This window comes from Desmodus rotundus, chromosome 3, assembly GCF_022682495.2.
Source record: "Desmodus rotundus isolate HL8 chromosome 3, HLdesRot8A.1, whole genome shotgun sequence".
NCBI lineage: Eukaryota > Metazoa > Chordata > Mammalia > Chiroptera > Phyllostomidae > Desmodus > Desmodus rotundus.
In genome coordinates this window covers 130362177-130378335 of record NC_071389.1, presented here as the reverse complement: position 1 = coordinate 130378335, position 16159 = coordinate 130362177, and the positions used below count along the sequence as shown (strand labels likewise).

The 16159-nt window shown below is 34.6% G+C and overlaps 1 protein-coding gene across 7 annotated transcripts in view; it reads left to right on the top strand.

Moving 5' to 3' along the window:
• PPP1R12A (protein phosphatase 1 regulatory subunit 12A) overlaps positions 1–16159 on the top strand; it is a 134827-nt gene that overhangs the window by 55266 nt on the left and 63402 nt on the right. For all 7 annotated transcript variants that reach the window (XM_024579730.3, XM_024579727.3, XM_045187340.2 and 4 more), the window contains exon 3: positions 7352–7470. In XM_024579730.3, coding sequence (XP_024435498.2) covers positions 7352–7470 — 119 coding nt within the window. The remainder of the gene's footprint in view (positions 1–7351; positions 7471–16159) is intronic.

Below are 16159 nucleotides of genomic sequence, written 5' to 3'. Positions count from 1 at the left end.
AATTATCTGACAAAGACTATACAGCAGATACCATCAGAATGCTTCAACAGGCAATTACGAACATGCCTAACTTAAATGAAAAAATAAGTCTCGGCTAAAATAAATAGAAAATCTGCAGAGAAGTGGAAGATACTAGGAAGAACCAAATGGAAATTTTAGAACTTCAGAAATCAATAACCAAAATAAATAAAAATTCAGTGATTGGCTTCAACAAGAGAATGGAAGGGGTAGAAGAAAGAATTAGTGACCTGAGAAATAGAACAGAAATTACCAAATCATTGCAACAGAGAAAATAGACTGAAATAAAATGAACAGAGCATCAGGGGTTTGTGGGATGGTAATGAAGAGCTAGTATTTGTACTGTTGGAGTCCAAGAAGAAAAGGAGGAAGAAGGCATGCCTAGAAAAGTATTTAAAGAAGCGATAAAAGATGTCCAAAAATTTACCCAAAGTGAGCAAAAGATACAAACCTACAGATGCAAAAAGCTTAGCAAATTCTAAATAGGATAAACCACAGCAGTCCCCACCAAAACATGCTACATGCAAACCTCTGAAAAACTAAAAACAGATTTAAAACCTTGGAGGCAGTGAGAAAGAAACTGTACTGTGGTGCGGGGGGTGGATTGAATGACAAATTTCTCATCAGAAACTGTGGAGGCTAGAAGGAAGTGGCATTAACATTTGTCAAGTGCTGAAAGAAACGAAGAAATTTCTAAGAAAACTTTTGAAGTCAACTTTTTGGATTCTTACTGTTACAACTATTTTTCCTCTATTTTTCATTATGGTATAGAACTTCAAAAATAAAATAGCAAAGTGCATTCCACTGAAGATGCATAAAATTATTTATACTTATTTTATAATTTTTGTTTCTTGGAGAATTCCAAAAGAAAATAGTAATATTCTGCTTACCCACTTTCAAAAATTTGGGTTTGCTTAGTTTTCATAATTTCTTTCTCATTGGATGATTCTGAGTAATTCATTTGGATTGTCAAAAAAACCCAACTATTTTAATGGTATTCTGCTGACTTTCTGATATTTTGAAAATGTTTTTATCATGATTAAAAACACATAATGTTAACTTTCCATCTTAACCATTTTAAGGGTATATATAGTTCAGTAGTGTTCTTTATTCATTGTACAACAGATCTCTAGAATTTTTCATCTCGTAATACCAAAACTCTACCCACTAAACACTAATCTGTTCTCTCCTCTCCCCTTAGTCCTTGATAACCACCTTTGTATTTTCTGTTTTTATTATTTTGACAACTTTAGATACTTCATATAAGTGGAATCATAAAAGTATTTGTCCTTTTGTGACCGGTTCCTTTTTGCTTAGGATAGTGGTCTTAAGGTTCATCTATATAACAGAATTTCCTTATTTAAGGCCATACTCACTTTCTGAGTTTTAAAAATTCATGTATTGAATACATGAAACATTCATACACTGTATAAAATGACTTCTTGATAATTGATTTTCTTATAGCACATAAGAAACTCAGTATTCATTAAATTTAGATACTAAATACATTCAGTTCTGATGAAGTTACTTTCTCCTCGTTTTTTTTATACTTTAAAAAAAGATTTATTTATTTTTAGACAGGGGAACGGAGGGAGAAAGAGGAGAGAAACATCAGTGTGTGCCTCTTGTGCCTCTACTGGGGACCTGGCCCACAACCCAGACATGTGTCCCGACTGGGAATCAGCCAACAACCCTTTGGTTCGCAGGCCAGCGCTCAGTCCACTGAACCATACAGACCAGTGCTCTCCTTGTCTTTTTGATTACTGTGTTCTCAGCTTCTGATATAAAGTTGAATTTTTGATTGAAAAGTCAAAATTTTTAAATGAACTCTTTCTCAAACAATTTCATCTGTACTTTGATTTTTGACAAAACTCAGAATCCAACATAATTAACAAAGACTGTCAAAATTTGTCTTGCAAATTGAATTAACACTGAGTTATTCTTTTTTAGTTTTTTAAAATTAGTCGACATTCAATACTAGTTTCAGGTATACAGCATGGTGGTTATCAAATTTATATAACATTTATATAACTTACACAGTGAGCAACCTAATAACTCTAATACCCACTTGGCACCATACATAGTTATTACAATATTATTGATTATATTCCAGATGCTGTACTTTGCATCCCCATGACTGTTGTGTAACTTCCAATTTGTACTTATTAATCCCTTTACCTTTTCACCCATCCCTCAAGCCTCTGGTCACTAAGTAATTCTAATGCAGATAGAATCCTACCTGCTTATTTAATAATACCATATCCAAATCGCATTCAATGACTTGGTTAACAACTTTATACCCTTCATCAGATTTTTTAATAATTTTGTAAAAATCCATTTGGATCATGTCTGCATTTTGAGATCTATTAATTTATCCAAAATTATTTTTTTTACTCAGAGTTGCTAGATTATTATAAATCTCAATAAACCTGGTAGTTTACCATTTTTCACTTACACAATTCATAAAGAATGTCGTCTTTTGCTAAGTGGCATATCCTAATCTTGTCATCCTTTGCCTTACTTGAATAAATCATTAACCATTTACCTTGAAGCATTAAAAAAGTTACCCATCTGAGAAACAGCCCAGTGATCTGACATTCATTCTGGAACTCCTATGAGAAATCTTTGGGGTTTTTTCCCCAAGAAATCTTAAAATAGATATAGTATATTTTTTCTAATTAGCAGTCACTTGAGCTGCTTATATTACCCCAGCGTGTTTGTTGTGAAGGAAATCTAGCCATCTGTTTGCACTACCTCCAGGGTCCCTCAAAGTGAATTTCTGTTATTCTAGATAACGTATATTTTGTTTCATATTAGCTTAGACATTTACATGAGATAACTCATTTAAACTTCACAGTGGTAAGTCACCTTTAAATGAGGCTTCAGATGTTTTAAGTTAATGTCACACAGCAGTCCAGGCAAAGATGGGAGTCTAACCCAAAGTCTGCAGAGCTTAAATGTTTATGCTTTTTTTTTTTAAATCCAACCAACATTTGAAAAGCTTTTTGGATTATTCATGGTAAATAAGGATTAATACAATAGGATTTTATTTATTTTAATGTATCTATTTTTATATATTTACATTTGTAAACAGTAGTTCTCAAGTACAGGAGAGGTTTTTGAGTTGTATGGATGCATATATATACCTACACTTTTAGCTAAGGGATTGCTCCAGGGCCTGCTTCCTGCCAGTAGTTTTGGAACTTTACTCTTGTTATTTTCTTCTAACATCCTTCCTGTTTTTATAAGTTTGGATTGTCTGTATTTGGCTTTGACCTGGTATTTCCTTGAGACTCTCCTTCCCGTATAGCTCCCTCTTCTGCAAGCACTGCAGCTACATTGAGGTATTCTTTTTATTCTCAGTCTTTGTATCCTGTGAATGATTTCTAATACTATACCTAAGTACAATAGAAGTGGTTTTATGTTTAAATATCGAGTACTTACCAAGGTTTTGCCTAGCAGAATACTTTTATATTCTCTTAGAGCATAGTACAGTTTTTTACTCCACTTACATCTTTTTTTGCTTGAGTTTCATTTATTTATTTGTAATATATAAATGTTCTTGTTTAGTTTTATGTTATATTTTTCAAAACTGTAAAACAGAAAAAGTTACCTCAATTAATTATGATTTATGTTTGTGAAAGTCCCATGAAAATCATAAAAAATGAAGCGTTACTTTGTACAGGGAGAAATGTTTACAACATATTAAGTTTAAAAATACCAGGCTACAAAATGATATGGTCGCTATTTTGAGGTCTGATATGCATATACAAAATAAACGTGCTGCAAAAAACTTAGGTAACAAAAAATTTCTTCTCACAAAAAAACATGTAACTTACACAAATCCCTCCTGATCCTACCTCTTACCTATGATCTCTGTTAACTTTATAGTGTATATTCTTTCATTTTTCTTTGTCTTTCTGTGTGTGTGAATGTGTCTGTAAAGTTACATCTCTACATAGATACCCATAGCTAGGTAGGTAAAGGCCTTCTTAAAGCAAAAGATTGACTAATTGGACTTCGTAAAACCTTTAAATTTAGTAAAATACAAAATACTTATAAGAAAAGTTTTTTAATGCACTGACAATATGAAAAAAATATTTGCAACACATCTATTAGATGCAGAGAATAACAAGGTTTTTTGTGTATCGTTGATCAGTACCATTATCTGTCTACCACATCATGTAAGTCAAGAACATTAATTTATCTGACACACCTTTTTTTTTTAACCCTCATTTCTCATATCCAGCTGATCTCACAGTATCTCCTAGGTGTCTCTGGAATTCATCCATTTCCTCCATTAAATTCAAGCTTCCAACGTAATTGTTCTATACTGCTGTAGTTACTTAATTGGTCTGCCTACTCTCATTTTTTTCTCCATCCTAATTTATTAGTATTTTTCATACTGCACCAGGTGATCTTTTTCAAACACATACTTGATTGTGTGAGCATCTTATAAAAATAAACACTCACTGACTTTGGGGGGGGGGGGGCGGGTGTATGTATGTGTGTATTAGAGACACAAATGTATTGAGCTGTCCAAAAAGTCCATTTAGCTTTTTCCGTAAAATGAAAGACACATTTTTCATTTTCACCAATAACTTTATTGATTTAGATATTTTAAGTATGTCAGCTGTCTCCCGCATGGTAGAATGTTGATTGTTCTCAATGTCTCCATTTGATCGCTATCAACTTCAACTGGTCTACCTGACCATGGAGCATTGTACAGCAAGAAATCTCCAGCATGAAACTTCATAAACCACTTTTGACACATTTCATCAGTCACATCACCTTCTCCATACACTGCACAAATCTTTTTTTTGCATTTGAGTTGCATTTTTAACCTATTATTCTTAAAATAATAAAGCATAATATGCCGAAAATGTGTATTTTCTTCCATCTTCAATATTAAAATGGCTACCCAAAAACTCATCAATTTTGATGTTTTTTTAAATGCATGCAGATATGACAGCTGTCTCAATACAATCTAATAAAATTGTTTTGAATGAAGTTAAACACAGTTAAGCACTACTAGAGCCATCTTATGGAAAATACCAAATGAACTTTTTGGCCAACATAAGGACAATCAGTTATTCTCAGGGAAATTAACCTGGCCCCCATCTAGCCATACATACTTCCTGTTGCAGGATTTTGGTGCCTTTCATTCTCTTCCTGGAACACACTCTTAGTACTTACGTACATATTCTTCAGAGAATCCTTTCCTGATCTCACCAAATCGAATTATTCTATTCATTGTTAGATACAACACAATTCTCTGTCATAAGACCATAATTTTATACTTATTTGGGTGATTTATCTTACTTTTTTACTAGACTGTAAGTTCTTTGAGGGGTGGGTCCATATTTGTTTTTGCTTACCATTGTATTCCTGCCATGTAACATAGTGCTAGACATATTCTAGACACCTCTTTTAGTTAGCTTTGGCTGCTGTAACAAAATACCATAGACTGGGTGGCTTAAACAACAGACAGTTGTTTCTCACAGTTCTGGAGAGGAGGGAGTCCAAGGTGCTGGCCAGTTCTGTATCTTTTGAGGGCCCCTTTCCTGTCCTGCAGATAGATGCCTGTTATCTCTGTCCTCTAGAGGAGAGGTAATTGGCTCTAGTCTCTTCCTCTTCCAGAAGATCGATAATCCCATCCTGGGAGCTCCACCTTCATGACTTCTTCTAAACCTAATTACCTCCCAAAAGCCCCACCTCCTAATACTGTCACATCGAAGGTTGGGATTTCAACGTGAACTTGGGGGACACAAACACTGAATCAGAAAACAAGCAAATATCTAAATAAGTTACAAAAAGAGAACATACATATTCCAGTAAACATATTGAAATATTTCCAACCTCTTGTGTAATAGGAAGTAAGTTAAAACAGTGATAGGCTGTTTCATCCCCATCATGTTGAAGAAATTTTTAAAGACTAATAACGTCAAGTGTTTGTTTCAGAACATGTCCATTAGGAGAATGTCGTTAAATAATCATATTATCCAGCCATTCTGTAGAATATTTTCAGCCATTAGAAGGGAAGTGTTGCATTCTAGTGCATTTAAAATAATCCCACTATTTTTTTTTTTTTTACAAAAAGAAACTCAAAAGTGACTACGTATATATGTTTATATACACACATAAATTCATAGCAAAGGTACTAGAAAGATACTTGCTGTACCGTTGCTAGTGTTCACCTCTGGGAAAGATCGTGACAGCAGAAGAAGAGGTTTAAAGGAGGTCTTCCCTTTTTATTTTCAACTCTGTGGACCTTTTTTTTACTGTTTCTATAATGAGAATACTATGTAATCTGTGAAAAAATATAAACAAGGGTTAAGTTGTTTAGGGACATAGAGAAAAGCAGCCCATTCTTTACATGTAGGAAAGGGAAATGAGAAATGCCAAAAGAGCATGGCTTAATCTGGAACTACAATCAATTCCATGTTGTTGGAGCTTAAAGTATGATACAGGAAAGAAAAGGAATGAGGCTGAAAAAGAATACAAAACCAGATTATTGAGGGCTATGTATGTTTTCTCCTACTTTGCTACAACCATTCAAAAAGGTTTTAGTTGGGAATTGACAAGGGTCCTGTTAAATAGATGTTTCTAGGACTTGAGTAGTTGATAGCGTGAAAGTGGTAGATAACCTTTTATATCTGGATCACTTTGGCAGGTTCAATGCAGCCTGTGCATGCTTTCTCAGGATTATGTTTTTGGATGTGTAAAACACAAAGTACAAGAAAAACCATTTATATTGGGCTTCATTTATCAAAATATTAGAAAAACACTGTTGTGTTATATAGTTTTATATGTGCTTTTTTAGCAACACATTAAATAAAAAGGTGTAATAGTTGGTCTGGTAACTACTTTAATTTCAAAATAGTGGTGGGCGTAAATAATATTTTAAGATACTATCATCAGTGGAATGGTCTTCTGAATTCTGTCCATGGACCCCCAAATAAGAATTACTCGTCATGGTATGAGACTGGGAGCATGGAGATCAGGGAACTAGTCAGTGTGAAGATAATGAAAAATCTTAGTGGAGACAGTCTGATATGATCCTATGAAAGACTTTCTAATTATTATAGAAAATCAACATTTTTTGTTAGCAAGGCTAGCTATACATTTTCTAGTATACATTATAGAAAAATTAGGAAATTAAATTTTTTTAAAAAAAAAACGTGCTTTGTGGTAGTTTTTTAAAACTTAAGTAATATATATTTTATCCTAAGTTTTTATTGCTGCTGTTATATAGTTTTCCTCATTGGCTATACATTTAGTCTTAATCCAATGATATCATCATTGCTTAACTGTATTCCTTTTGATTTAACAGGTTTTTGATTGGTCAGGGAGCACATGTAGGAGCTGTCAACAGCGAAGGAGACACACCTTTAGATATTGCTGAGGAGGAGGCAATGGAAGAGCTACTTCAAAATGAAGTTAATCGGCAAGGTAACGTAAAAGCAGCCTAAATGGAAAAAAATGTTTACGACTGTTTTAGAAAGAATATCATATTTTTTCAGTAAAATAATTGTGGACATTGAAAGACAATTATAATTTGAGTAGGAAAAAAATCAGGTATTAATAAGAGAAATAAAACAGGCAAAAAAGAGTAAGACATATATAGAATGAATTTAATACATTGTAAATTTGAAGTAAGTAGTCAAGAAGTTCTTACTGAAGAACCTAATGAACAAGATAGAACCCACTCATAGATACAGAGAACAGATTGATAGCTGTTAGAGGGGCTGGGTAGCTGAGTGAAAAAGGTGAAGGGATTAAGCAAAACAAACTCACAGAAACAGACAACAGTATGATGATTACCAGATTCCCTCTGGTAATCACCATATTGGGGGGAGGTAGGAGACGGTAATGGGGGGGATAAACGGTAATGGGATGAGACTTGACTTGGGATGGCGAACACACAATACACTGTACTGATGATGTATTATAGAATTGTACCCCTGAAACCTATATAATTTTATTAACTAGTATCACCCCAATAAATTTAATTTTTAAAAAAGAAATTCTCACTAATAAGATGGTGTTTAAGCTAATATCTGAATGAGGTGAGGGAATGAAATCATGTGGATATGGGGGAAGAACATTCCAGAGAGAGGGAACTATGAGTGCAAAAATGGAGGCTTCCTTGTGTATTCAGAGAACGAACAAGTAGACTAGAGTGACTGGAACAGGCAGAACAAGAAGAGGCTGGAAGGTGGTGAGGTCACAGAAGTAGCAGTGCATTGCATAAGGCCTTATGGGTCATTGGAAGGACTTTGACTTTAAGTGGAATAGGGACCCAAGGGTTTGAAGTAGAGAAATGGCATCAACTGACTGACTTCAAGAAGGATCTCTGTGGCTGTTGTGTTTAGAATAGGTTGTAGGAAAGTAAGGATAGAAGTAGGAGAGCAGCAATGGCAGAAGTAGGGTATAGTGTTAAACAACTAATGGAGAGGTTGGATTTTAGATATATTTTGAAGGTTTGGCCAAGAGGATTATTGAGTGATTAAATTTAGGGTGTGTAAGAAAAAACAGAGCAGGAAAGATTCTAAGATTTTTGGCTTGAGCAACTAGATGGATAAAGTTTCAATTTGAGAGGTAATTATTGTGGGAAAAGTAGATTTTATAGGGGAAATTCAGGGGATCATTTTAAGACATGTTAAGTTATTTTAACTATTAGATATTCAAGCAGTTGAATATGTGAGTAAAGAGAGGTACCAGGCTTGAGATACAAATTTGGGAGTTGTCATTTTATAGATGAGAAGGGAGTTCTTATGGGTAGAGTTTCTTTGAGGAGTGGTGGGTATTCTGAAACTACATTAATCGTAGCACAACTCTGAATTTACTAAATAGAAACCATTGAATTGTATACTTTAAATGATATGTCTTGATAGAACAGTTACTTTATATATAAAATATACACATAATATATATTGTATACAATATGTATATCGTATACAATATATATTGTAATATATATTATGTATACATTATATATATATTGTGGACTTTCCAGAAAAAGTCCAGCCATTGTTAATATCATGAGAATGGTTTGAGTGACATCGATGTAACCTAGCAGCCAAGGAGAGTGGACTGGAATGCACATGGGTGAACAATGACAACTTAACTGTACCTAGTCAGTGGCGTCAGTAGACGCCGTTGAGCGAGCCATGTGTACTGTGTGGCCATCACATTCAAAATGACTGAGCGAGTAGAGCAGTGAATCTGTATCAGATTTTGTGTTAAGCTTGAACATTCCTCCATGGAAACTATTTGGATGGTTTAGAAGGCCACAGCTGTGGGCAACTGGTGATTGGCAGCTTCATCACAACAACATGCCCGCTCATGCATCCTGTCTCGTGCAGAGTTTTTTAGCAAACCATCAAATTACCCAGGTTACTCAGCCCCCCGTACAGCCTAGATTTGGTGCCCTGCAACTTCTGGTTTTTCCCAAAACTAAAATCAGCTCTGAAAGGGAAGAGATTTCAAACTGTCGATGAGATGCAGGAAAATACAACAGGGCAGCTGATGGAGATTAGGAGAACTGTGTGAGATCCCAGGTTGCCTACTTTGAAGGGGACTGAGGTGTCATTGTCCTGTGTACAATGTTGTATCTTGTATCTTCTTCAATAAATGTCTCTATTTTTCATATTACATGGCTGGGTACCTTCTGGACAGACCTCATATAATCCAGCAATTCCTCTTCTGGGTATATATCCAAAGAATTAAAAGGAAGGTTTCAAACAGATATTTGTACACCAATATTTATAAAGGCATTAATCACAATGATCAGAAGTTAAATCAGGTGTCCATTAGTAGATAAATGGATAAATGAAATTTGTTATATGAATACAGTGGGATACTATTCATTATTAAGAAGGAAGTTCTGACACATGCTGCAGCATGGATAAACCTTGAGGGCATTACATGAAGTGAAATAAGTCACTCACAAAAAGACAAATAATGTATGGTTTCACTTACATGAGGTATACCTCAAGTAGTCAAATCCATAGAAAAAGTAAAATGATGACTGTCACATGCTGGAAATAGGGACTTATTTAATGGGTATAGCATTTCAGTTTTATAAGATGAAAAGAGTTTTGGAGATTGGTTTACACAACAGTGTAAATGTGCTTAACACTGATGAACTATGTACTTAAAAATAGTTATTATGGTGGCAGACTTTATCTTTAGTGTATTTTACTACAATTAAAATTTTAAATATATATAAATAAAATTACTGTGTGTAATTTCCACTATATTTCATTGTGGCAGCAATTAAATAGGTATTATCAGAAGAGAAATGTGTTTTGCTGAGGATAAAGGAAAGGTATGAATATTAATTTGAGAGGGTTGATTCCTGCTTAAGTGTGATTCATCAGGAGATAGAAGCAAAGGAATGGGGGCTAAGCTAGTCCCTTGAAAAGAGACTTTTATTCCTTGGGACTAGGAGAATTCATGATGACTACTCAGTTGTTTAAAAAGAAAAATCTTAGGCACTAAAACTGAAAAAATATTTAAATGACTAAACAGAATTGAAGCCTTCTAACAAGTGAGTAAAGATACCTGGAGCCCAGGAGAAACAGGACACACAGTAGAAAAGTTGTCTTAAACTGAAGCTTGGGTAAGTACACAGCAGAGCTTTTAACAGCTATGTTCTATGCAGGCACTTTGGAGTAATGGGACCTTCAAGACTTGAGGAAACTAGAATATACAAGCAGGGGTATCCAACCTTTTGGCGTCTCTGGGCCACACCGGAAGAAGCGTTGTCTTGGGCCGTACATTAAATTATATTGTTAGGCATAATCACAAAAAAATCTCATAATGTTTTAAGTCTATTTACAATTTTGTATTGAGCTGCATTCACAGCCGTCCTGGGCCACATGTGGCCCACAGTCTGCAGGTTGGACACCCCTGAATAAGGTGTCACAAGCTAGAAAGAAGAGTACCTTATCTGCCATCTTGCCCTGATGAGTGCCCGGATAGATAGCTAACCATTTCCTGTAAAGCAGTGGTTCAAGTAAATCTTTTTATACTGTCTACTACTAGCAATTATTACGAACTAAGAGAGGCATGGAGATGTACTGAAAACTTCTTGCCTTTGGTTTCCTTTTATATAAAGGAAACTATTAGCAGTTCTGATTTTAATTGTAATGCTCACTTAATTGATTATTGTGCCCGCAAATGTTCTGAGTGCTGGGTATTAAAGGGGAAAAAAAAGAAGCCTATCTTTGTTCTTAAGAATTTCACAGTGACAAATATATTAGCAGAGCCTCACAGTACAGTGTGTTATGTGCTAAAATATAGATAGGAAGAGAATATTGTGGGAGAACAGAAAAGGCTATGACTAACTACAATAGGAAAGGTTTCAAAGAGATGATATTTGAGGAGTTTGCCTGTCAGGAAGAGAGGCAGTGGACAGAAGAGGCATGTTAGGCAAGGCTATTAACATGTGCAGCAAAAAAGAATTGGAGACATAGGATATGTGGAGAATTCGTTACAATTGTAATGGAAATAGAAAGCCAGGATGGAATTAGTAGGAGTTGGAGGTAAGGCCTTAAAGGGTTGGGCTGCAGCCAGGTGATGAAGGACATGTATTTTGTAGGCATTAGACAGATGCAACAGAGATCTCAGCAGGAAATCCAGCTAAATTGGATTTGGTTTTTAGTAATAAAGCTGGTAGTGTTTTGGAGGATGTATTAAAATGGGGGGGTTCGTGGTGTTATGCCTTCTTTGAAGAAGGTTCTTAAATATTAGTCCAGGTGAAAGATGATAAGGGCCAAAACTATTATGTTTAAGATAGGAGAGTAGGGCTGTCTTGAGGAAATATTAAGGTAAAATTAAAAACAGTTTGGTGAACAATTGAATACGTAGATGAAGGAAAAAATCATTTGCTTCCTGAAGTTTCCAGTTTAAGAAGTGATGACTGGATGAATTTATATGGGAAAATACGAGGCAAGGCCAGAAAAGATTTGGGAAGTGCATGAATTTGTTTTGGAATATATCAAGTTTGTGGTGGCTAAAGCATTTCTAGACAACAGTGTCTGGTATACTGTTGGAACTTAGGGGAGATATCAGGGTGGAAAATGTAAATCTGGGAGAATAACACCTGAAGAAGAATTTGTGGGAAAAGTTAGATGAGATTACCCTGGAACTGAAAAGTGAAGAGCTAATACTAAAAATAGTAGCTAACTCTTATTAAATGCTGGTTATATGCCAGGCCTTGAACAAAGGGCTTTATGTACATTATTTCACTTCATGCTCACAGCAATTTAAGAGGTTAATACTACTATTATCCCCATTTTACAGATGAGAAATTGAGGCTTAATGATTTGCCCAAGGTCACCCGGGTAGGAAGTGGTGATGTAGTTTAGTCCCAAGCACTGTGATAGATATCCTGAGCCCACACTCTTCATCACTGTACCAGACTGCGTTTTATTATATATTTTTAAATCCTCACTCGTTATGTTTATTTTGATTTTTGAGAAAGAGGAAGTGTGTGGGAAAGGGAGAAACATCAATATGAGAAATATTGATTGGTTGCCACCCATATGTTCCCCTCCCCCCCCCCCATCAGGGGTCAAACCCACACCTAGGTATGTGCCCTAACCCAGGATCAACCCACAGTCTTTTCATATATGGGACGACAGTCCAACCAACTAAGCCACCTGGCCAAGGCCAGACTGCATTTATTAAGGATTTGTCCTAGAAAACTTAATGATGTTCATTTTTTATATAATGGAAATACATTTGTATAGCATAACTATATACCAAAGAAATGAAATGATAGGGACATTGCTAATAGATTTTAATAATTTTAAAAAGAGTATCCCATATATATCTCTGGTAGTGATAAGATTTCTCATTATTTATCCTGGTATGAAAGTTATTTAATATTTTTAAATTATTTAATCATTCTTTTGGCTCTTATTTCTTATTCTAATGTATTTGATCAATAGCAAGTTAATGTTTAAATTTCCTTTGAAAGTAGTAATGATTGAACACTAGCTAAACCTATTTCTGGTTTACATTTTAGTGTAATTTTATTTCACTTGGGACACAAATGAGTTTTTGTATCTCTTACCGGATCAAATTTCAGTTTAATTTTATTTTTGCTTGCCTAAGAGATTTGGCTACATTTCAACCTAATATTTATTGTTTTTTAATAGTAGTGGCAGATGTTAAATGGGCTAATCACTTTATTATATCCCATTTAGTTTTAGTATCGATTGTTTTCACTGTTTAACCTTGCGATTATAGTAGGTGGATTATGAATTATAAGATTTACTTTCTATTAGACCATAAAGCAAGAAAAGAGAAGCAGAGTCATAGACTTTTAGGTCTGATAATGGCAGTTAACACCTTGCAGTCCTGAGATAAGCACTTCACATGCATCAAATAATTTAATCCTCACAACAATCCAGTGGGGTAGGTACTTTCATTACGCCTATCCTAAAAATAAAGAAACTGAATATTAGCATAGATTAAGTGCTAATTAATTTATTTATTATCTTGCCCAAGATAATAAAACAAGTAAGTGTAAGTGACAGATCAGGGATTGAAACTCGCCAGTCTAGTTTCTGAATCTGTTCTTAACCCACTATACTTATATTTGAGAATTTATGGCTTTCTCAAGGTCACTAACTAGTTAAAGCACTGGAATTACAAAACAAGTATTGTAATATATAGTACAATGAACTATATTTTTTAATCTTTTTAAAATTTTTAATGAACTAAGCAGGGTCTATAATCAGTAAACTTTTTTCTTAGTTTTGAGAACGAGAAAAGAGCTTTTCTAACTGGATTTTTCGTAAGAATAAGAAATTCCCCTTTACTTTTTGTTATTGTATTTTTTTCATTATCATTCAGTCCCCTTACACCCACCTCCCCTGGCAATCACTGCACTGTTGGCCATATCCGTGAGTCCTTTTTTCTTTTTGCTCAATCCCTCCATCTCCAGCCTCCTCCCCCACCAACTGTCATCCTACTCTCTCTCTATATATACTTTAATTTTAACATTGAGTTGTTTTGTTTTTATATAATACATGGAATAGCATGATTTGAAGCAGAAAAAAAGGGTAATTGTTTTGTAATTAGGTAAACATACCATGAAATTAGATAAATCTAGAAGTAAGAATTAGGTATTCTTTTTGCTGTGACCTGTATGGCTCAGGTGGTTGGGCATCATTCCACAAAGCAAAAGGTTGCCAGTTTGATTTCCTGGTCAGGGCACATACCTAAGTTGTGGGTTCGGTCCCCGATCAGGGCATGCACACAAGGCAGCCGATTGATGTTTCTTTCCCTCTCTTTCTCCCTCTCTTCTACTCTCTCTAAAAATAAATACGTATATATGTGCATACATACATACATACATACATACATACAAGTAGGGGCTTTTTTTATTTCAAGTTCAGAGGACATTTAGAATAGTAAAAACCAGTGAAACTCAGAATGTTTAAGATGGTAAAGGCAAAAAAGGGATACAGATAATAAATACATTCATGTTTTTAAAAGGCATAATAAAAGAATAAAATATAAGTAAAAAATCAGTCTGAGAAAAATCGTTTAGTGAAAAAGGTTATTCTTAATGTATTATAATGCAGCTTTATAATTTTTTGTCTGAATAACATTAGAAGGAATCTTTAAAAGGATGGGTTGATTATCTTTTGGTTGGATATTTTTAATATATAAAAGTGCTTTATTATGGAAATGGTGATAATTTTTTTAATTTATTGATTTTAGAGAGAGAGAAATATTGATTTGTTGTTCAACTTATTTTTGTATTCACTGGTTGATTCTTGTATGTGTCCTGATAGAATCAAACCTGCAACCGTGGCATATTGGCACAACACTCTAACCAACTGAGCTACCCAGCCAGGGCCAAAGTGGTGGTAGTTTTAAAATAAAGATTATAATAGGTTTTGTTCATTATACATACATAGTGTATTCATTGATTGTTTTTAGAAAGTCTATTTGGGAAAACTTTATTGCACGTTTCTTTCACATGCAGTAATGAGGTATTACAATCTTTAGTTTGGAGATGACTTACCTGTACTTGTATAATCTTGGGATTTAAAAAAAATTTTAATTACAGTCTACTTTTTAAAAGTTAAGTTTCATTTCAACAGTTTATCTTTCTTAATAAATGGCAGTTTGTTAATCAGTCAAGGATACAAATCCAAGTAAGGATAAAGCTTGTGCAACAGCATACAAGCATGATGCACTTCGGGACCTAGGCAGAGATCTATCATGGTTAGAACAATGGGTGATAATACAGGAGAGAGCCTAAGACTAAAAAAGCATTTAGACTAAACTATAAGAGGCTTTGTGTGCTACACCAAAGAGCTTGAGCTTTCTCTTACAGGAAGTGAGCAACTTATGTAGAAAAATCAGACAATTATATATTTTTAAATTTTTTTAAAAATCCTCATCAAAGGGTACATTTATTGATTTTTAGAGAGAGAGAAGGATGGGGATGGGGGAAGAGAGAAACATCGATTGATTGCCTCCACCACAAGCCCCAACTGTGGATTGAACCTGCAGTGTTTTGGTGTACAGAACGATACTTCAACCAACTGAACCACCCAGCCAGGGAAATTATATTTTGATACAGAAAAACTAGCGTGACATTGATGTGTGCAATGAATTGGAAGGGATTGACACTGAATAAGTTCAAGCCAGTAGTAGTAAAAAAAAGTGTGAGACATAAGATACGAACTAAGAATGGTAATAGGGGCCATCAGGAAGATGGTCTACCCAAAATCTAGTAATTTAAAGGGGTGGGTTAAGGATGTTTTCCATGTTGTTGGGTAAGTATTGGTACCTAGTATAGTAAATACAGGACAAGTAGCAAGAAGTTTGGCTGGGAAAATTGAGTTAAGGTTTTAGCATTGAGTTGAGGTACCCATGGCATATTATTTTATTATATTAAATTATTGGCCAGTCTTGACCTCTTTTCTGTTTTCCAGATTTCAGATATCCAATTGACTACTTGATATCTTCGATTAGATGTCAATTAAGGCATCTCAGACTTCACATTTTTCATATGAAAAACTTCTTCAGTTGCCCAGGCTAAAAACCTCTGATTCATCCTTCTCTTTTTCTCCTACATCCAAACTACCAACAAGTTCCATTGGTG